The sequence below is a fragment of the Salvelinus sp. IW2-2015 genome, linkage group LG32, assembly GCF_002910315.2.
Source record: "Salvelinus sp. IW2-2015 linkage group LG32, ASM291031v2, whole genome shotgun sequence".
NCBI classification, from domain to species: domain Eukaryota; kingdom Metazoa; phylum Chordata; class Actinopteri; order Salmoniformes; family Salmonidae; genus Salvelinus; species Salvelinus sp. IW2-2015.
Window position 1 is genome coordinate 27,084,441 of NC_036871.1, and position 21,463 is coordinate 27,105,903.

Consider the following 21,463-nt stretch of genomic DNA (forward strand, 5'->3'; position numbering starts at 1 on the left):
TGACGTTGAGTGTGAGGTTATTTTCCTGACACCACACTTCGAGGGCCCTCACCTCCTCCCTGTAGGCCGCCTCGTCGTAGTTGGTAATCAAGCCTACCACTGTAGTGTCATCTGCAAACTTGATTATTGAGTTGGAGGCGTGCATGGCCACGCAGTCATGGGTGAACAGGGAGTACAGGAGAGGGCTGAGAACGCACCCTTGTGGGGCCCCAGTGTTGAGGATCAGCGGGGTGGAGATGTTGTTTCCTACCCTTACCACCTGGGGGCGGCCCGTCAGGAAGTCCAGGACCCAGTTGCACAGGGCGGGGTTGAGACCCAGGATCTTGACCTTAATGACGAGTTTGGAGGGTACTATGGTGTTAAATGCTGAGCTGTAGTCGATGAACAGCATTCTCACATAGGTATTCCTCTTGTCCAGATTGCTTCGTCTGTGGACCTATTGGGGCGGTAAGTAAATTGGAGTGGGTCTAGGGTGTCAGGTAGGGTGGAGGTGATATGGTCCTTGACTAGTCTATCAAAGCACATGATGATGACGGAAGTGAGTGCTACGGGGCGATAGTCATTTAGCTCAGTTACCTTAGCGAAGTGAAGACATCAACACTATGAAATAACACATATGGAATCATGTACTAACCAAAAAAAGTGTTAAACAAATCAAATATATTTKATATTTGATATAATTCCAAGAAGCCACCCTTTGCCTTGATGACAGCTTCGAACACTCTTGGCATTCTCTCAACCATCTTCATGAGGTTTGTCACCTGGAATGCATTTCAATTAACAGGTGTGCCTTGTTAAAAGCTAATTTGTGGAATTTCTTTCCTTCTTAATGCGTTTGAGCCAATCAGTTGTGTTGTGACATGGTAGGGGTGGAAGACGGTCTTTTACCAATAAGGCTAATTCCATATTATGGCAAGAACAGCTCAAATAAGCATAGAAAACACTCTCAAGTTTCTAAAACTGTTAAAATTATGTCTGTGAGTATAACAGAACTGATATGGTAGGCAAAACCCCAAGGACAAACCACCCCCCTCCAAAATAATTCAGCCTACCACTATTTTCAATGGCTATCACTTTTATTATAAGGCCTCCCAGATTGCAGTTCCTAGGGCTTCCACTAGATGTCAACAGCCTTTAGAAAGAGTTTCAGGCTGGTTTTTGGAAAAATTAGCCAGAAACTGTCGTTTTTCTAGGTGGCTCCCATTTTGGCTGTAGTGTTTCCAAGCGCGTGGAAAAGAGCGCGTTCGTTGGTATTATTCTCTCTCGGTAAAGTCAATAACTATTCTCCGTCTTAAATTTTATCGTTTATTTACGTATTAGGGTACCTAAGGTTTGATTATAACAAGTTGTTTGACTTGTTTGGAAAAGTTTATTAGTAACGTTTGGGATTCATTTTGTATGCATTTTGATGGCGGGAAACTGGGTGGATTATTGACTGAAGCGCGCCAGCTAAACTGAGTTTTATGGATATAAAGACGGACAGTATCGAACAAAAGGACCATTTGTGATGTAACTGGGACCTTTTGGAATGCCAACAGAAGAAGATCAAAGGTAAGGCATTTATTATATCGATATTTCTGACTTTCGTGTCGCACCTGCCTGTTTGAAATATGTTTTTCATGTGTTTGTATGTGGGGCACTGTCCTCAGATAATCGCATGGTTTTCTTTCGCCGTAAAGCCTTTTGAAATCTGACACAGCGGCAGGATTAACAAGAAGATAAGCTTTATTTTAATGTATTACACTTGTGATTTTATGAAAGGTAAATATTTATAATGCTGTAGTTTGAATTTCACGCTCTGCAATTTCACCGAATTTCAGCGACACGCCTTTCACAAAGAGGTTAACATTTTTTTGGTTACTATATGATTCCATATGTGTTATTTCATAGTTGTGATGTCTTCATTATTATTCTACAAATATAGAAAATAGTAAAATTAAAAAGAAAAACCTTGAATGAGTAAGTTGTCCCAACTTTTGACTATGTATATACTTTTTCTGACTGCACACACACACACACACACACACACACACACACACACACACACACACACAACACACACACACACACACACACACACACACACACACACACACACACACACACACACCACACACACACACACACACACACCACACACACAACACACGTCAACAGTGAAGAGACGACTGTGGATGCTCACACACACACACACACACACACACGTCAACAGTGAAGAGACGACTGTGGATGCTGGCCTTCTAGGCAGAGTTGCAGGGAAAAGCAATATCTCAGACCGGCCAATAAAAATAAAAGATTAAGATGATCAAAATAACACAGACACTGACAGAGGAACTCTGCCTAGAAAGCCAGCATCCCGGAGTTACCTCTTCACTGTTGATGGTGAGACTTGTGTTTGCGGGTACAATTGATAAGCTGCCAGTTGAGGATTTGTGAGGTCTGTTTCTCAACAAGACACTAATGTACTTTCCTCTTGCTCAGTTGTACACCCGGCCTCCCACTCCTCTTTCTATCTGAGTTAGGGCCAGTTTGCGCTGTTCTGTGAAGGGAGTAGTAACAGCGTACAAGATAGATGTCGACGGTTATGATTTTTCACGCCGAACCGATTATTGGAGGACCAAAAATAGCAGATACCGATTATCCATTCATTTAAAAAAATATATATTTGTAATATGACAATTACAACAATACTGAATAACATTTTTTTAACTTAATATAGTACATCAAAATCAATTTAGCCTCAAATAAATAATAAACATGTTTATTTGGTTTAAATAATGCAAAAACAAGTGTTGGAGAAGAAAGTAAAAGGCAATATGTGCATGTAAGAAAGATAACGTTTAAGTTCCTGCTCAGAACATGAGAACATATGAAAGCTGGTGTTCCCTTTAACATGAGTCTTCAATATTCCAGGTAAGAAGTTTAGGGTTTGTTTATATAGGAATTATAGGACTATTTCTCTCTATACCATTTGTATTTCATTTACCTTTGACTATGGATGTTCTTATAGGCACTTTAGTATTGCAGTGTAACAGTATAGCTTCCATCCCTCTCCTCGCTCCTACCTGGGCTCGAACCAGGAACACATCGACAACAGCCACCCTCGAAGCAGCGTTACCCATGCAGAGCAAGGAACAACTACTCCAAGTCTCAGAGGCGATTAGGGAACGTTTGAGAACGCTATTAGCGCACAAACCCGCTAAAGAGCTGCCATTTCACATCGTGTACCCAGCCTAATCTCGAAAATGATAGCGTTGAAATCATAAACAGCGCAATGCTTTAAGCATTGCAAAGAGCTGCTGGCAAAATGCACGAAAGTGCTGTTGAATGAATGCTTACGAGCCTGCTGGTGCCTACCATCGCTCAGTCAGACTGCTCTATCAAATCATAGACTATTTATAACATATAACACACAGAAATACGAGCCGTAGGTCATTAATATGGGTCGAATCCGGAAACTACTCATCTCGAAAACAAAACGTTTATTCTTTCAGTGAAATACGAACCTCCGTATTTTATCTAACGGGTGGCATCCATAAGTCTAAATACTCCTGTTACATTGCACAACCTTCAATGTTATTGTCATAGAATTACGTAGAAGAATTTCTGGCCCACATAGATTCGAATGAGCAGGAGGCATTTGAGTAAGATTCGCCGAACTGAGCAGGACAGAACCAAGACTGAGTGACACAGATATACCGCATGACTCTCGGCAATGAACGCAAGAGAAGTGACACAATTTCACCTGGTTAATATTGCCTGCTAACCTGGATTTCTTTTAGCTAAATATGCAGGTTAAAAAATATATACTTCTGTGTATTGATTTTAAGAAAGGCATTGATGTTTATGGTTAGGTACAGTCGTGCAACGATTGTGCATTTTCGCAAATGCGCTTTTGTTAAATCATCCCCCGTTTGGCGAAGTTGGCTGTCTTTGTTAGGAAGAAATAGTCTTCACACAGTTTGCAATGAGCTAGGAGGCCCAAACTGCTGCATATACCCTGACTCTGTTGCAAGAGAAGTGACACCATTTTTCCTAGTTAAAAGAAATTCATGTTAGTAGGCAATATTAACTAAATATGCAGGTTTAAAAATATATACTTGTGTATTGATTTTAAGAAAGGCATTGATGTTTATGGTTAGGTACACGTTGGAGCAACAACAGTCCTTTTTCGCGAATGCCACCGCATCGATTATATGCAACGCAGGACACGCTAGATAAACTAGTAATATCATCAACCATGTGTAGTTAACTAGTGATTATGATTGATTGTTTTTTATAAGATAAGTTTAATGCTAGCTAGCAACTTACCTTGGCTTCTTACTGCATTTGCGTAACAGGCAGGCTCCTCGTGGAGTGCAATGTAATCAGGTGGTTAGAGCGTTGGACTAGTTAACCGTAGGGTTGCAAGATTGAATCCCTGAGCTGACAAGGTAAAAATCTGTCGTTCTGCCCCTGAACAAGGCAGTTAACCCACCATTCCTAGGCCGTCATTGAAAATAAGAATCTGACTTGCCTATTTAAATAAAGGTGGTAAAAAAAAAACTTTTTTATTTTTTTATATCGGCCAAATTGGTGTCCAAAAATACAGATTTCCGATTGTTATGAAAACTTGAAATCGGCCCTAATTAATAGTCCATTCCGATTAATCGGTCGACCTCTATACAAGATCTTCAGTGTCATGGCAATTTCTCGCATGGAATAGCCTTCATTTCTCAGAACAAGAATAGACAATGAGTTTCAGAAGAAAGGTCTTTGTTTCTGGCCATTTTGAGCCTGTAATCGAACTGCTGATGCTGATGCTCCAGATACTCAACCAGTCTAAAGAATGCCAGTTTTATTGCTTCTATAACCAGAACAACAGTTTTCAGCTGTGCTAACATAATTGCAAAAGGGTTTTCTAATGATCAATTAGCCTTTTAAAATGACCAACTTGGATTAGCTAACACAACGTGCCATTGGAACACAGGAGTGATGGTTGCTGATAATGGGCGTCTGTACGCCTATGTAGATATTCCATTTTTTTTTTTTTTATCAGCTGTTTCCAGCTACAATAGTCATTTACAACATTAACAATGTCTACACCGTAATTCTGATAAATGGTATGTTATTTTAATGTACAAAAAATAAGTTAATTTCTAAACGACCCCAAACTTTTGAACGGTAGTGTACACAGTGCCTTCAGAAAGTGTATTTAGACTTTTCCCACATTTTGTTGTGTTACAGCCTGAATTTAAAATGGATGAAATGTAGATTTTGCGTCACTGATCTACACAGAATACCCCATAATGTCAAAGTGGAATTATGTTTTCAGAAATCTTTACTAATAAATAAAAAATGTAAAGCTGAAATGTCTTGAGTCAAGAAGTATTCAACCCCTTTGTTAGGCAAGCTTAAATAACTTCAGGAGAAGAAATGTGTCTAACAAATCAGAAAATAAGTTGCATAAACTCACTCGGTGTATAATAATGGTGTTTAACATGATTTATTTAATGACTACCTCATCTCTGTACCCCACACATGCAATTTTCTGTAAGGTCCCTCAGTCGAGCAGGGAATTTCAAGCAAAGATTCAACGACAAAGACCAGGGAGGTTTTCCAATGCCTTGCAAAGAAGGGCACATACTTGTAGATGGTATAAAAAATAAAGACATTGAATATCCCTTTGAGCATGGTGAAGTTATTAATTACACTTTGGATGGTTTATCAATAAACCCAGCAACTACAAAGATACAGGCGTCCTTCCTAACTCAGTTGCCGGAGAGGAAGAAAACCCCTCAGGGATTTAACCATGGGGCCAATGGTGACTTTAAAACAGTTACAGAGTGTAATGGCTGAGATAGGAGACAACTGAGAATGGATCAACAACATTGTTGTTATTCCATAATACTAACCTATATGACAGAGTGAAAAGAAGTAAGCCTGTACAGAATAAAACATATTCCAAAACCTGTTTGCAAAAAGGCACTCAAGTAATACTGCAAAAAAAAAAGTGGCAAATAAATACAGCGTTATGTTTGGGGCAAATCCAACACAACAGAGTACCACTCGTCATATTTTCCAGCATGGTGGTGGCTGCATCATGTTATGAGTATACTTGTCACCGGCAAGGACTAGGGAGTTTTTTATAAAAAKAAAAGGAATAGAGCTAAGCATAGTCCTAGAGAAAAACCTGGTTCAGTCTGCTTTCCACCAGACACTGGGAGACAAATCCACCTTCCAGCAGGACAATAATCTAAAACGCAACACCAAATATATACTGTTACTTACCAAGACAACATTGAATGTTTCTGAGTGGCCTAGTCACAGTTTTGACTTAAATCAGCTTGACAATCTAATGCAAGACTTGAAAATGGCTGTCTAACAACCAACTTGATAGAGCTTGAAGAATTTAAATTGAATAATGGGCAAATATTGTACAAACCAGGTTTGCAAAGCTCTTAGAGACATACCTAGAAAGACCCCCAGCTGTAATCACTGCCAAAGGTGATTCTAACATGTTGAATACTTATCTTATCAAAAATTAATTAGTGGTTTATTTTCCATTAATAAAAAAAAAAAATGGTTTTCTTCCACTTTGACATTAGAGTATTTTGTGTAGATCATTGACACAAAAAAAATACAATTAAAACCATTTGAATTCCACTGATTAACACAACAAAATGTGGAAAAAGTCAAGGGGTATGAGTACTTTCTGAAGGCACTGTAGGCTGTTGGCATAGTAGGAGAAGACACATAGGTGGTATTGTACTGATTACTGTTCTCTGTAAAAAGCAGAGAATTGTAGCAATTCGGTTCTTCAAGGAACTTTAACTGTGGGGCCCCATGAATCTTAATGGACTAAATTAATTTTCACTCTGCGCCTCAAGTGCTTCTCAGTATCAGTGAGAGATGTTCTTTTAGCACCATTAGATCACCCTGCAGAACAGGTTGTTTAATCCCCATCTATGCTCTCTCTGAGAGACGCAATAAATCCTAATAGCTGTATAGTCAGGGCAGTTAAAGGTGTAGATCTGAGCAACCTAATAAACATGAACCAATTTCTTTCATGTGCCTGCCTGTGCCATTCACAAAAGACCAGTGGAATCTCGCTGCTGGCATAGCCATGCTTCTTTATTTCCCTCCCTCTATGAGCAGCTACGGGCTTTTGTTCTCATAAAACTTAACGATCTGCAGAAGGCAGTTATGAATGCAAATACATTGTAGCTCTATGCATTCAAGTTTCAATTCCAGTAGCAGAACCGTAGCAAGGGTTCTTAAACTAATGTGTAAAATCAACAACTATGTAGGCTAGTGTGTGGCTGTGTGGTTTTCATCATTACATCTTTCGCACGCAGTTAAGCCAGTGAGAGTTTGTGTGCCTGTTAGGGCTGACCCCAATTATTCGGCAGAGAGTTTGTTGTTGAGGAGTAACATTTTTTATTTTTAGAACAGGTGTCTCCTGTGCCAGAAATTTTTTTAACAATTGTATTATATATATATATATATATATATATATATATATATATATATATATATATATATATATATATATATATATAATACAATTGTTTAAAAAAATTCTGGCACAGGAGACACCTGTTCTAAAAATAAAATATATATATATATATATATTTTTTTTATAGCACAGGAGACACCTGTTTTATTCGTGCCCATCTCAGTGAACTAATCCATTGCGGAAGCCGAGACTAATCCATTGCGGAGGTACAGTCCAAGAAGAGGGGGAGTGTGGCTGCACAATGCACGTCTCTCTCCAGAATGGGCTCTCTCCCGACAATTTGTGTACATTCATTGTTCCATAACTTCATTGTGTGAATTGTTAGTGTCTATCAATTCCCCATTACATGTATCACTAGTAGTACATTTACCGTTAATTCCTATAATTTCTAATCTACCATTTGGGGATCTGATAGTATTCTGGATTGGCGTAATGCAGCACCATTAATGAGCTGTGGAGCTTCTCAATGTAATGTTTTCTTTACCTCAAACAGCAAGCAAATTAAGTCTATTTTTTACATCCATTGAGAATGACAATTCCTCGATGTATTTGAAAATCTTTCCAGCTCTCTCCCTTTCCATAACCACTCACCGTGAAAGGGGAAAATGTAATGCTTTGATCCAGTGGAAACGTCATAAAATAGGCCTACCTGAATACTTCTTATCCCTTGCGCAAATTGCCTACAGGGATGTCTGTCCTGAGCTCACTGGCGCAGGAAACTGTATGTTGCAACCGGATGGACGCAAGTTAATATCTGATACAATGTTTCAAGTTGGTTGCAGACAGGCCATGTGTAGCCAATGTGATTTATAGGATATTTATTTTTAAAATCGGGATATTTTCTACCTGCAGGCTGCATTGTTTATATTTGTTGGCTTTATGTAGGCTATTTTTACATAGTTGGCAATGGCAATAGAACTTACTTTTTTGGTTTGTATCATTTTCATTTAGATTTGAATAGAATTTTGATTAATCACTTGACAAGATATATGAGATATGAAGACGTTATTATAAATGAAATGAAACTGTTCCACAAAAATGTTCATATGAAAACCATTACTGGGATGCAGATCGGTAGAAATGGTAAGATAAATTGGCATTCCACATGAGAAAGTTTGCCGACTCCTAGTGTAGCCTATTACCGGCAACTTCAGGAGAGTAATGGCAGAATCTGCAAAAGCCAGTAGGAGCGGGAGGAGGATGGTCGGGACAGGTTAAGGTTTGAATCTTCTGGTCTTGATCTCCCTCGAGTCATTTGTGTCTTGTTTCATCAAATAGTGAGCTTAAAGCATCAGACAAGCTCAATGCATATACAGTTGATTTTATCAAAACACATAGGGCGTGTCTATAGAGGGAAAAATACACATTTTAACATTTTGACCAATTGATTGGTCGAAAGAACAGACGACTTTCAGTTGACAAATATTTATATTAGGTCGGGGACAGCCCTAGTGTCTGTCTCTGGCATTTGCGTTTGCTGAAGCATTAGCTGAGAGCAGAACAGAGTAAATCCCCTTGATTGGAAATGCACTGCCATGCTGACTTCTCTCCTCTCTGTGTGGCTGTTATTAGGCATGAAGGGGAATTATGATAATTCACTTGTTAATTACATTTACATACATCTTATCCTGAGCAGCCAGAAGAGGCCGTTTGCATGCAAATACATGCCAATTCGGCAATGGAGAAACAACTTAAAATTCTAGTATCTGGTGTCTATCTATTCTACATGGTCTTAATTGAATGCTTTGGTTGGGTTGGGCACATAGAGACTGAACCTCTAAGACCGTCACGAGCTCAAGGCTTCTGTCTGCCTGCCTGTCTGTCYGTCTGTCGCGTTGACACGTGATCAGAGTGCAGGAACATATGGTGTTCATGGCGAAATTGCCCTTGCACACACAGGTCAGGGATCACATTTCCTTTGGGGAAAATCCTTAACATTAACCTAGCTATACACTGGAATGCAACTAACTGGATATCGCTTTATTTTCAATATTCATTTTCTTTAAATCAGCGAAAATGTGAGAACTCAGTCAGAACTTACTCTTGTGCAGGGAGCAGCACTGTGGAACAACTTGAAACCCCAATGGCAGCGTGGTAGCATGTTCCCCCAAAGTGACTAAGCAGGGAGTTAGCCTAGCTCGTAGCGATAAGGAGGAGGCTGCACCCCAACACGTCATGGTAGCCTATAGTTGATAGTTACTTGTCGTCTTTCCCCACAGCAAGTGTTAGTAGGTACGTTAGTTAGCAGGGAATTAGCCTAGCTTTTAGGGATAAGGAGGAGGCTACACCCCAACACATTACAGCATCATGGTATAGAGTTGATAGTTCCTTGTTGTGCTGAGCGTTAGCAGGGACTTAGCCTAGCTCTCAGGGATAAGGAGGCTACAGGCAGGTAATTACACCCATTATCAGACACTGTGATGTAAGGGCCCTGACTGATGACATGCACGTCCGTCTCCCCTCAGACACTTCACAGATTAATTTAAAACCCTACAGCGTTTGACAGGACCATCAGCCGTTATTGATATCTTGATCGTTTTTTCCCCCTTTTCAACAGCGCTCAAGTCATTCTTCTAACCGTGTCATCCAGCTATGATTCACCGGTGTTACCGCCATCTAGCCACATGGTACTTTGACTCTGCGTTTTAACGCCGACCGCCAGGCCATAATATTATGGAGATTGTCTCAATCTAGGGTAAATGAGGGGCCGTCAACGAACGGTTGATGGGGTAGCCATGGCAACAGATGTCCGAAACGGCTCCAAAGGCAAGGAAAGTAAAGTGGGATAACCTTCTGTCATACTGTATGCAATATTTCAGAATCCCATTCCGGGGCATTAAAAGGGAAGTTCACAAGGCCACTGTTCATAAAGGACTGGGATAAGACCTGAGATTAGAACATTTGATAGGGTCCAAGCTTCAAGTGGAGAGGTAGTTCTTGAGCTCGCCTTATGGTAATAAAGGAAGCAAGTCTTTATGGCTGATGCCTTGTGCCAGAGCACGAAGGCTCCTGAGGGAGTTATACCTCGTTCCAAGGTGAATCTGTAATTTTCTATTTACAAATTAGGTCTTTCCCCAGGACAAACACAATCTCCTATTCTCTGAATCACACTTGAATTGTGTTCAAAATTAAAAATCAGTCATCTGTGACTTCCCATGCAGCAACACACACACACACACACACACACTCAACACACACACACAGAGGAATATATTCAGCACCTGACGCAAATACAACACAAAGGGCTGAATCCCAACCTGAAATATGTGTTTGTAACTCAGTCTTTTTACAGAAATCCTGTTTTGATCTCAATGAGAGGTTAGTGTGAAAACTCAATGTACACATACAGATCTCAGATCAGGATTCATCTGAAACAGGCCATACTGTGACTGAGGCTTACCGTCAGCAGGGTCTTTCTCAGCGTCAAACTCCAGGTCGTAGCGCAGGATGTAAAAGTTATTCCACACGTACAGCTGGTTATCTCTGGGGTTGTAATCCACAGCAGCGATGTACTGGTACTGGTTGGGGAACAGGATGTCCGTGTACTCTCCCTGGCTTAGCTTGGTGTTGTAGATGTAGTCTATGTGGCTCTTGGCCGTCTCGCTCTCGTTCTCCTCGTAGGTGGACCGCACCACGTTCAGCACGCCACACACCATGAAGGCATTGGAGGCGGATCTCTTGTCGTACGCCGTCTCCCAGGTGGCCTCGAAGCGGAGCGTGTAAGGGTTGAGCTGTGAGACCACGATTCGTCCGTTGTTTTGCTCCGTTGCGTAGATCACCCACAACCCCCGCTCGTCGACGGCGAGGTCTATGTCCGTCTTGCCGCCCCAGCGGTATGGCGAGGTGTCATGATAGTTGGCGTTGGCCACAATGGCCTCACCACTCTTGATGCGCGTGCGGAGATCAAATTTCACAATGTTACGCGTGCGCTCCTTGTTGAAGAAGATGGCCCCGTCGTAGGCCACGAAGCCCGTGCCGTCAACACGATGTGGGAGTTTATAGGTCGTGGTCTGGCGGCCATTTTTTAAGTCCTCCAGGGAGGCATACTCAATAAGGGTGTCAGTGCGGTACGGCGTCCAGGGCATGAAGAAGACCTTGTCTCCTGCCTGCAGGGGGTCTTTAGACCAAGCCCCAGCCTGTTGCTCCACCTCAAACACAAACGTGGGCTCCCCCACCTCCTTCAGGGTCCCGGGACAAATGAAAACTAGTGAGGGACAGAGAAACAGAAAGATGGGTTTAAGTAAAAAATATGCAGAGTATAAACAGATATTTCCTCACGGTATGTAGTGTGTATATTGTATAGTTTTTCGCTGCTGTCCAAGTAGAGTGTGGGACAAAGATGTGTGACAGTTATTTAACTAGTGTTTAGTGCTATTGCTTGTGAATAGAATGAAAAATCAAAGGTGAAGGCAAGAGAATGATGTGCAAGAGTGAGTAAAGGACTTGCTTCTTTATAGAGTTTGTCTGCCGTACACGTTAACTGTGTGGGACCAAACAAATCCAAAAAGTCAAACCAAAGGAGGATAAACCCTGTAAATGCAAGACATGTAAGGGATGGGAGAGGTAGGGATGAAGTGTATACTGGAACCCTTGTTTTAATTGCAACTTCTACCTGGCATCAGTGACACTGACAATTGTGTAAATGGCAAAACTGCACATGCTTACTGAAAAAGCACACAGAAGACAAAATGATAAGGGATAAGACTTGTGGAGAGAACCAAAACAACATTCTGGATGGAGGTGGCAGTGAAGCTGGGGTAAGATGAGGGTAGGGTTTGGAGAGAAGACAGGACAACAACAGCAGAGGTCTCAGTGAACCTGGAGCAATTAGGTTTAAGTGCCTTGCTCAAGGGCACAGACAGATTTTTAACCTTGTCGGCTCAGAGATTTGAACAAGTGACCTTTCGGCCACTGGCCCAATGCTCTCACTGCTAGGCTACCTGATGCATAGCATTATTTGTTTAGCTTGCTACCGAGCTCTGTACAATGCATATGATACTGTATGATAACATTTATGCACTTCTGTATTTGAGAGCTCTAGCTAATAGTTTTTTATAGTTAGGCTTGGTGGTAGCCTAGTTATGTTGTTGTGTCAGACTCATTCTGTAATTTGAATTTAAATGGGAAAATAACCCTCTTAAAATGTCTTCACATGCTTGTGAATTGGTGTATCTGTATCATGGTGTATTATTGAAATGTATAATGGTTTAGATGAGAAACTGCCTTCATAGCATTCTTCCAAACTGTCTACTGCGAGATTTACGGTACTAGAGGTGCGCAGGGAGATGTAATATCTGGTGACGTACGAGACCAGCACTGGTAACAGGTCTAGTGAATCTGAACGGGCCCCATCTTTCAAACCTCAAGACTGCTTTTATAAATCGGCTTTGAAATTCAAATTGTCTCCCAGAGTTGCAATCAACACCCTATGGGGGTTTGGGGCAGGCGTTTTGACAAGAGGCAATCAGGAGGGAGGAGACAAGAGGGAGGGTTGTATTGAACACCACATTACAGGGAGCTGGGGAAGGGTGGGGCTGGGACGGAGGGAGGACTGGACCACTCATTTACCTTTTTGTTCCACTTCTATTTTAGGCATTGAAAAAGAAAGAAAGCAAACAAGAAAGAGTGCAAGAGGGAGAGAAAGGTTATCGTGAGTCAACTACCAGGTAGGCTACATGAGTAGAGAAGGTTACAGGATATGATCGATAGAGGACCAAGAGATGGCTGTTTTGGGGGAACAAGAAAAAACAGAMAAAAATAGGGAGATTATCAGGCCCTATAATATGAAAGCATACAGGTTAGGGCTGGAGACAAACTACACAAATTGTTCAACCGATCACGATTCCATGCTTTTCTAGCCATCAAAATAATATTTGTTTTGCCTAGCCACTGATTGCATCAGTAATAAACAGGCCGAATTACTGTCCAAGTGAATTGTTTGACATAAAGAAACATTGTACTGTTTCTGAAATCTCTATTCAGTTTAAAATCAGATAACATTCTTAGAGAAACAGCAAAAGGGTTATTTTTGGCAGTATTGTCTGGGGCGGTATTTACTCAAAAACTTTACAGACACAAATCTAAATTCCGTAGTCTGCTTCGCCCACACACAGAACATACTTGCTAATGTTACAGGCACAATTTCCCTAATGAGCCAAAAAATACAATTGCAAGTGAACAATGGCTGATGACGAGCAACCCAATATTGAGTTCCTTCATTAAAGCAGTGAAGCAACAAACGGAAGAGGGAAAAGATCCTAGCGAGACAACTAAGGAACAAGAAAGACTGAAACTTAGAAGGAGAGAGAGCATAGAGGTTAATACAGAAAAGATACAAGAGGGGAAGGAAAGTTAGATGAGAAATGAAGAAGAGGTAAAACCAAAATATTATTTCATGAAAATAAACCTTCAGTGAATTACATACCGTAACAGCAACAAGAGTCAGATTTTTTTTAAATAAATACATTTACTATTTCATTTAAAAGATCAGCTTTTCATTGTTTTATAATGACAGAAAACAAACTTTTACACACAGATAGCACATATCCCCCCTCCTACAGGACCCCACTTAATAAGTAAAGGATCTAATAAACCTAACTACACATTCAAGAAAAAACATATAGTTGCACAGCATCATTAAATGCTGAATACTTACTATATGGGACACATTCATACTGGACCTCTAGGTACTTGTAAGTGCCAGGACAAGGATCAGGGAAGACATCAGAGCCAGTCACAACCACACACTGAGTACGGTTGTTGCACCTGGGAAAAGATGGATCACAAACATTTCAGCAATGACACAAACTACTATAACATCCCCAGAGTGGTATTAGAATGAGAGAAACATGAATAATACATAGGCACTTCCCTCTTCTATCCACACACTCATTCAAATCCAGTGTGCAGTATTGCTGTGGTGAAGGATATGAAAATCCTATTAATCCGAGCAGGGCAGTAAATATACTGTACTGTTGATGCTATTAACAAGTTGAGGGAGGAAGAAKAATAAATAGAGGGAGATAAATAAAAGAGAGAAACAGTAAATAGATATAAAGAGAAACACATATACACACACGCACACACAGTAGATAGATATAAAGAGGAATACAGACACAGCGTGGAAGAATTATGAGGAGTTGAGCTGAAGACAGGTAGGGAGTATATTATGGGATGTTCATGTATATGAGATGAGAATATCAACCTTATCAGTTCCAGCCACTAAGCACCACTCACCCACACAAAGAGCAATTAAAATGTGCACAACAGGCGGCTGCAGAGGGTAATTGGCTGAAATGACTGTTTCTAGTGGGTCACAGGAAACACATAAGTCTCATCAAGTGAAAACCATGTACTGTTTATCAAGTGTTGCCCGTGTATTTGTTATGGGAGACTCCCTAGCCTTTGCTATGGGAGTTAGTTATTTGCCTCATAACTTGAAATGACCTTGGCTATGAAGTTTTATGTACTACTCTTAAAACTGTTACAACTGTGTGTGTTTGTGTTTTGTGAGTGAAAGATGGAGGGGGAGAGAGAGGGGAATAGAATAACTGATTTTGTGTAAATATAGGATGAAATTGGCCTCACTTCAATCAAGCTCTCTTGAGGCTGAGGGATTGAGAAGGCATAGCATCAACAGCAGCCGCATCCCAGCTAGCACTTTTGGTTCCTAGGAAGTTGTGAGAACGTATGTTTTTGGTTTCACATTGGATGTGGAAAYGAAGCCATACGTTTCATGACCAGTAAAACGGAATGTTTTTTGAGGTTCTAAGAATAGAAGTGAAAATGTCTCATTTATTTTTATTAACCCTCTATGAACAGAAATTATCGGTTATTTGGAGGTTTTGAATAACTTCCTTAMAACTAACTGAATGTTTCAATAAGACTTATTAACTTTTTTTAAACTCCAAGCACAGATTGGACACTTCCATAGGCATTAATCATGCAAAAATGTATTTTCAGTGAGATTCTAACCTATAGTCTTTTGTTCTCCATCTATGGAATTAGTCCACGATGGAGCTAGCATGCCATGTTTTTTTACGCATACAAAGATGGTCATTTTAGTCTATTTAAACAGATACCATTTCAAAAGAAACAAGCACAATAAGATCAGGTGTGGTCAATTATTGGGGGCGGCTAACACACCTGAACACACTTAAAGAGAGGATAGAGAGATAGAGAGAGTATTGTTGTTGGTTCACTCTACTGTATCTCTACTAGAGGTCGACCGATTAATCACAATGGACGATTAATTAGGGCCAATTTCATAACAATCGGCAAATTAWTTTTTAATTTGTTTATTTATTTATCCCACCTTTATTTAACTAGGCAAGTCAGTTAAGAACACATTCTTATTTTCAATGACGGCCTAGGAACGGTGGGTTAACTGCCTTGTTCAGGGGCAGAACGACAGATTTTTACCTTGTCAGCTCAGGGATTCAATCTTGCAACCTTACGGTTAACTAGTCCAACGCTCTAACCACCTGCCTCACGAGGAGCCCGCCTGTTATGCGAATGCAGTAAGAAGCCAAGGTAAGTTGCTAGCTAGCATTAAACTTATCTTATAAAAAACAATCAATCATAATCACTAGTTATAACTACACATGGTTGATGATATTACTAGTTTATCTAGCGTGTCCTGCGTTGCATATAATCGATGCAGTGCGCATTCGCGAAAAAGGACTGTCGTTGCTCCATCGTGTACCTAACCATAAACATCAATGCCTTTCTTAAAATCAATACACAGAAGTATATATTTTTATACCTGCATATTTAGCTAAAAGAAATCCAGGTTAGCAGGCAATATTAACCAGGTGAAATTGTGTCACTTCTCTTGCGTTCATTGCACGCAGAGTCAGGGTATATGCAACAGTTTGGGCCGTCTGGCTCATTGCGAACTAATTTGCCAGAATTTTACGTAATTATGACATAACATTGAAGGTTGTGCAATGTAACAGGAATATTTAGACTTATGGATGCCACCCGTTAGATAAAATACGGAACGGTTCCGTATTTCACTGAAAGAATAAACGTTTTGTTTTCGAGATGATAGTTTCCGGATTCGACCATATTAATGACCTACGKCTCGTATTTCTGTGTGTTATTATGTTATAATTAAGTCTATGATTTGATAGAGCAGTCTGACTGAGCGATGGTAGGCACCAGCAGGCTCGTAAGCATTCATTCAAACAGCACTTTCGTGAGTTTTGCCAGCAGCTCTTCGCAATGCTTCAAGCATTGCACTGTTTATGACTTCAAGCCTATCATCTCCCAAGATTAGGCTGGTGTAACCGATGTGAAATGGCTAGCTAGTTAGTGGGGTGCGCGCTAATAGCGTTTCAAACGTCACTCGCTCTGAGACTTGGAGTAGTTGTTCCCCTTGCTCTGCATGGGTAATGCTGCTTCGAGGGTGGCTGTTGTCGATGTGTTCCTGGTTCGAGCCCAGGTAGGAGCGAGGAGAGGGACGGAAGCTATACTGTTACACTGGCAATACTAAAGTGCCTATAAGAACATCCAATAGTCAAAGGTATATGAAATACAAATCGTATAGAGAGAAATAGTCCTATAATTCCTATAATAACTACAACCTAAAACTTCTTACTYRTGTTAAAAKGAACCACCAGCTTTCATATGTTCTCATGTTMTGAGCAAGGAACTTAAACGTTAGCTTTCTTACATGCACATATTGGACTTTTACTTTCTTCTCCAACACTTTATTTTTGCAATATTTAAATCAAACTGAACATGTTTCATTATTTATTTGAGGCTAAATTGATTTTTATGTATTATATTAAGTTAAAATAAGTGTTCATTCTGTATTGTTGTAATTGTCATTATTACAAATAAATTTAAAAACAAAATCGGCCGATTAATCGGTATCAGATTTTTGGGTCGTCCAATAATCGGTATCGGCGTTGAAAAATCATAATCGGTCGACCTCTAATCTCTATTTGCACATCATCATCTGCTCATTTATCACTCCGGTGTTAATCTGCTAAATTGTAATTCTTCGCTACTATGGCCTATTTATTGCCTACTTCCGCATGCCTTTTGCACACACTGTATATAGACTTTCTTTTTTTCTACTGTGTCATTGACTTGTTTATTGTGTTATTGGCTTGTTTATTGTTTATTCCATGTTATTCCATGTGTAACTCTGTGCTGTTGTCTGTCACACTGCTTTGCTTTATCTTGGCCAGGTCGCAGTTGTAAATGAGAACTTGTTCTCAACTAGCCTACCTGGTTAAATAAAGGTGACATTTAAAAAAAAAAATCCCTCCAGACCTGACTGACCTTGACCAGCACAAAAACATCCTGTTCTGTACTGCATGAGCATCGAATAGCCCCTGCGATATGCAACTTTTCAGGGACGTTAGGAACCAATATATACAGGCAGTTTGAAAAAGCTAGCCTTTGCTTTACTAACAGAAATTTGCATCCAGTAGCACAAACTCCAAAAAGTTATGGGACACTAAAGTTCATGGAGAATAAGAGCACCACCTCCCAGCTACCCACTGCACTGAGGCAAGGAAACACTGTCACCACCGATAAATCTACGATAATCGAGAGATTCAACAAGTATTTTTCTACGGCTGGCCATGCTTTCCACCTGGCTACCCCTTTCCTGGTCAACAGCTCTGCACCCCCCACAGCAACTTGCCCAAGCCTCCCTCATTTCTCCTTCACCCAAATCCAGAGAGCTGATGTTCTGAAAGAGCTGCAAAATCTGGGCCCCTACAAATCAGCTGGGCTAGACAATCTGGACCCTCTCTTTCTAAAATGATCTGCCGCAATTGTTGCAACCCCCTATTACTAGCCTGTTCAACCTCTCTTTTGTATCATCTGAGATCCCCAAAGTTTGGAAAGCTGCCACGGTCATCCCCCTCTTCAAAGAGGGAGACACTAGACCCAAACTGTTACAGACCTATATCTATCCTACCCTGCCTTTCTAAGGTCTTCGAACACCAACTTAACAAACAGATCACCGACCATTTYGAATCCCACCGTACCTTCTCCGCTATGCAATCTGGTTTCCGAGCAAGTCATGGGTGCACCTAAGCCACGCTCAAGGTCCAAAACGATATCATAACCGGCATCGGCATGTGTATTCATTGACCTAGCCAAGGCTTTCGACTGTCAATCACTGCATTCTTATCGGCAGACTCAACAGCCTTGGTTTCTCAAATAACTGCCTCGCCTGGTTCACCAACTACTTCTTAGATAGAGTTCAGTGTGTCAAATCGGATGTCCTGTTGTCCGGACCTCAGGCAGTCTCTATGGGGGTGCCACAGGGTTCAATTCTCGGGCCGACTCTCTTCTCTGTATACATCAATGATGTCGCTCTTGCACTGGTGATTCTCTGATCCACCTCTACGCAGACRACACCATTCTGTATACCTCTGGCCCTTCTTTGGACACTGTGTTAACTAACCTCCAGACGAGCTTCAATGCCATAAAACACTCCTTCCGTGGCCTCCAACTGCTCTTAAATGCAAGTAAAACTAAATGCATGCTCTTAAACCGATCGCTGCCCGAAACCGCCCGCCCCTCTAGCATACTACTCTGGACGGTTCTGACTTAGAATATGTGGACACATACAAATACCTAGGTGTCTGGTTAGACTGTAAACTCTTCTTCCAGACTCACATTAAGCATCTCCAATCCAAAATTAAATCTAGAATCGGCTTCCTACTTCGCAACAAAGCATCCTTCACTCATGCTGCCAAACATACCCTCATACAACAGACTATCCTACCGATCCTCGACTTTGGCGATGTCATTTACAAAATAGCCTTCAACACTCTACTCAGACTGCATCCATTTTGCTATCACAGTGCATCCATTTTGTCACCAAAGCCCCACATACTACCCACCACTGCACCCTGTACGCTCTCGTTGGCTGGCCCTCGCTTCATATTCATCACCAAACCCACTGGCTCCAGGTCATCTATAAGTCTTTGCTAGGTAAAGCTCCACCTTATCTCAGCTCACTGGTCACCATAGCAGCACCCACCCGTAGCACGTGCTCCAGCAGGTATATTTCACTGGTCACCCCCAAAGCCAAATCCTCCTTTGGCCGCCTTTCCTTCCAGTTCTCTGCTACCAATGACTGGAATGAATTGTAAAAATCACTGAGGCTGGAGACATATCTCCCACACTAACTTTAGCATCAGCTATTTATTTTATTTTTCCTTTATTTAACTAGGCAAGTCAGTTAAGAACAAATTCTTATTTCAATGACGGCCTAGAAACAGTGGGTTAACTGCCTTTGTTCAGGGGCAGAGCAGCTTCCTGATCATTGCACCTGTACATAGCCCATCTGTAAATTACCCATCCAACTACCTCATCCCCATATTGATATTTATTTTATTTATATATTTTTTGCTTCTTTGCTCCCCAGTATCTCTACTTGCACATTCATCTTCTGCACATCTATCACTCCAGTGTTTATTTGCTAAATTGTAATTATTTCACCCTACGGCCCATTTACCTTACCTCCCTAATCTTACTTCATTTGCACACACTGTAAATAGACTTTTCTACTGTGTTGACTGTACGTTTGTTTATTCCATATGTAACTCTGTGTTGTTGTTTGTGTCACACTGCTTTGCTTTATCTTGGCCAGGTCTCAGTTGTAAATGAGAACTTGTTCTCAACTGGCTTACCTGGTTAAATAAAGGTTAAATAAAGGTGAAATAAAAGTTATAAAAATAACAATTGTTGATGCTAAGAATGGAATGTATACGTTCTTATATACCATTCTGATTGTTAGTAATAAAAAAATGTATGGAAAGTTTTCTTAACGTTCTCAGAATAATTTGAAACATGACTTTAAATAGAACCATTGAACTTTTAGGAAACGTTCTGTTAAAGTAATGAAATATCAAGAAAATTAAGTTTATTCAAGCAAATCAAATTTTATTTCACATGCTTCGTAAACACCATGTGTAGACTTAGTCAAATGCTGCAAAAATATAATAACAAATATAAAAAGTGACAGGAGTAACAAAGTATGCATGTGTGCATGTTATGTGTGTGTGTTGTGTGTTGGTGTATGTAGTGTGTGTGTATGTAATTGTGTGTGTGTGTGTGTGTGTGTGTGTGTGTGTGTGTGGTGTGTGTGTGTGTGTGTGTGTGTGTGTGTGTGTGTGTGTGTGTGTGTGTGTATGTAGTGTATGTAGTGTGTGTGTGTGTGTGTATGTAGTGTGTGTGTGTGTGTATGTAGTGTGTGTGTGTATATGTAGTGTGTGTGTGTATGTAGTGTGTGTGTGTGTATGTAGTGTGTGTGTGTGTATGTAGTGTGTGTGTGTTAGGGGTGTCAGTCTAAGTATGTGTAAGTGTGTGGGTAGAGTCGGTGCAAGAGAGTTATTTTTTCTTACTTCCTCTGACACCGCTGGTATAGAGGTCCTAGATGGCAGGGAGCTCAGCCCCAGCGATGTACTAGCCAATAATCACCACCCTCTGTAGCACCTTGCAGTCGGGGGCCTTGCCAGTTGCCGTACCAAGCGGTGATGCAGCCAGTCAAGATGCTCTCAAATGGTGCAGCTGTAGAACTTTTGAGGTTCTGAGGGCCCATGCAAAACCTTTTCAGCCTCCTGAGGGCAAGAGGCCCGGTCGTGCCCTGTTCTGAACTGTTTAAGGTGTGTGTGACCATGTGAATTCCTTAGTGATGTGGACACAGAGGAACTTGAAGCTCTCGACCCGCTCCACTACAGCCCCATCGATGTGGATGCTCGCCCCTCCGTTTCCTGTGGTCCACGATCAGCTCCTTTGTCTTACTGATGTTGAGGGGAAGGTTGTTGTCGGCACCACACTGCCACGTATCTGAACTCCTACTCCTATCGTCGTCGGTGAGCAGTCCTGCCATGTGCTGAGAATGTTCCAAAGCCAAGCAACTATTCTGCACCATTCCCAGAAGGTTGTGGGATGGTTGTATGCAAAATAACCAGAGGAACATCTCTCTCA

General features: G+C 41.0%; 1 protein-coding gene across 8 annotated transcripts in view; it reads right to left on the reverse strand.

Annotated features, from left to right (window-relative positions):
* LOC111956576 (adhesion G protein-coupled receptor L2-like) overlaps positions 1 to 21,463 on the reverse strand; it is a 144,656-nt gene that overhangs the window by 61,964 nt on the left and 61,229 nt on the right. For all 8 annotated transcript variants that reach the window (XM_023977064.2, XM_070436627.1, XM_070436625.1 and 5 more), the window contains exons 4-5: positions 14,154 to 14,263; positions 10,899 to 11,702 (exon numbers count right to left, since the gene is read on the reverse strand). In XM_023977064.2, coding sequence (XP_023832832.1) covers positions 10,899 to 11,702; positions 14,154 to 14,263 — 914 coding nt within the window. The remainder of the gene's footprint in view (positions 1 to 10,898; positions 11,703 to 14,153; positions 14,264 to 21,463) is intronic.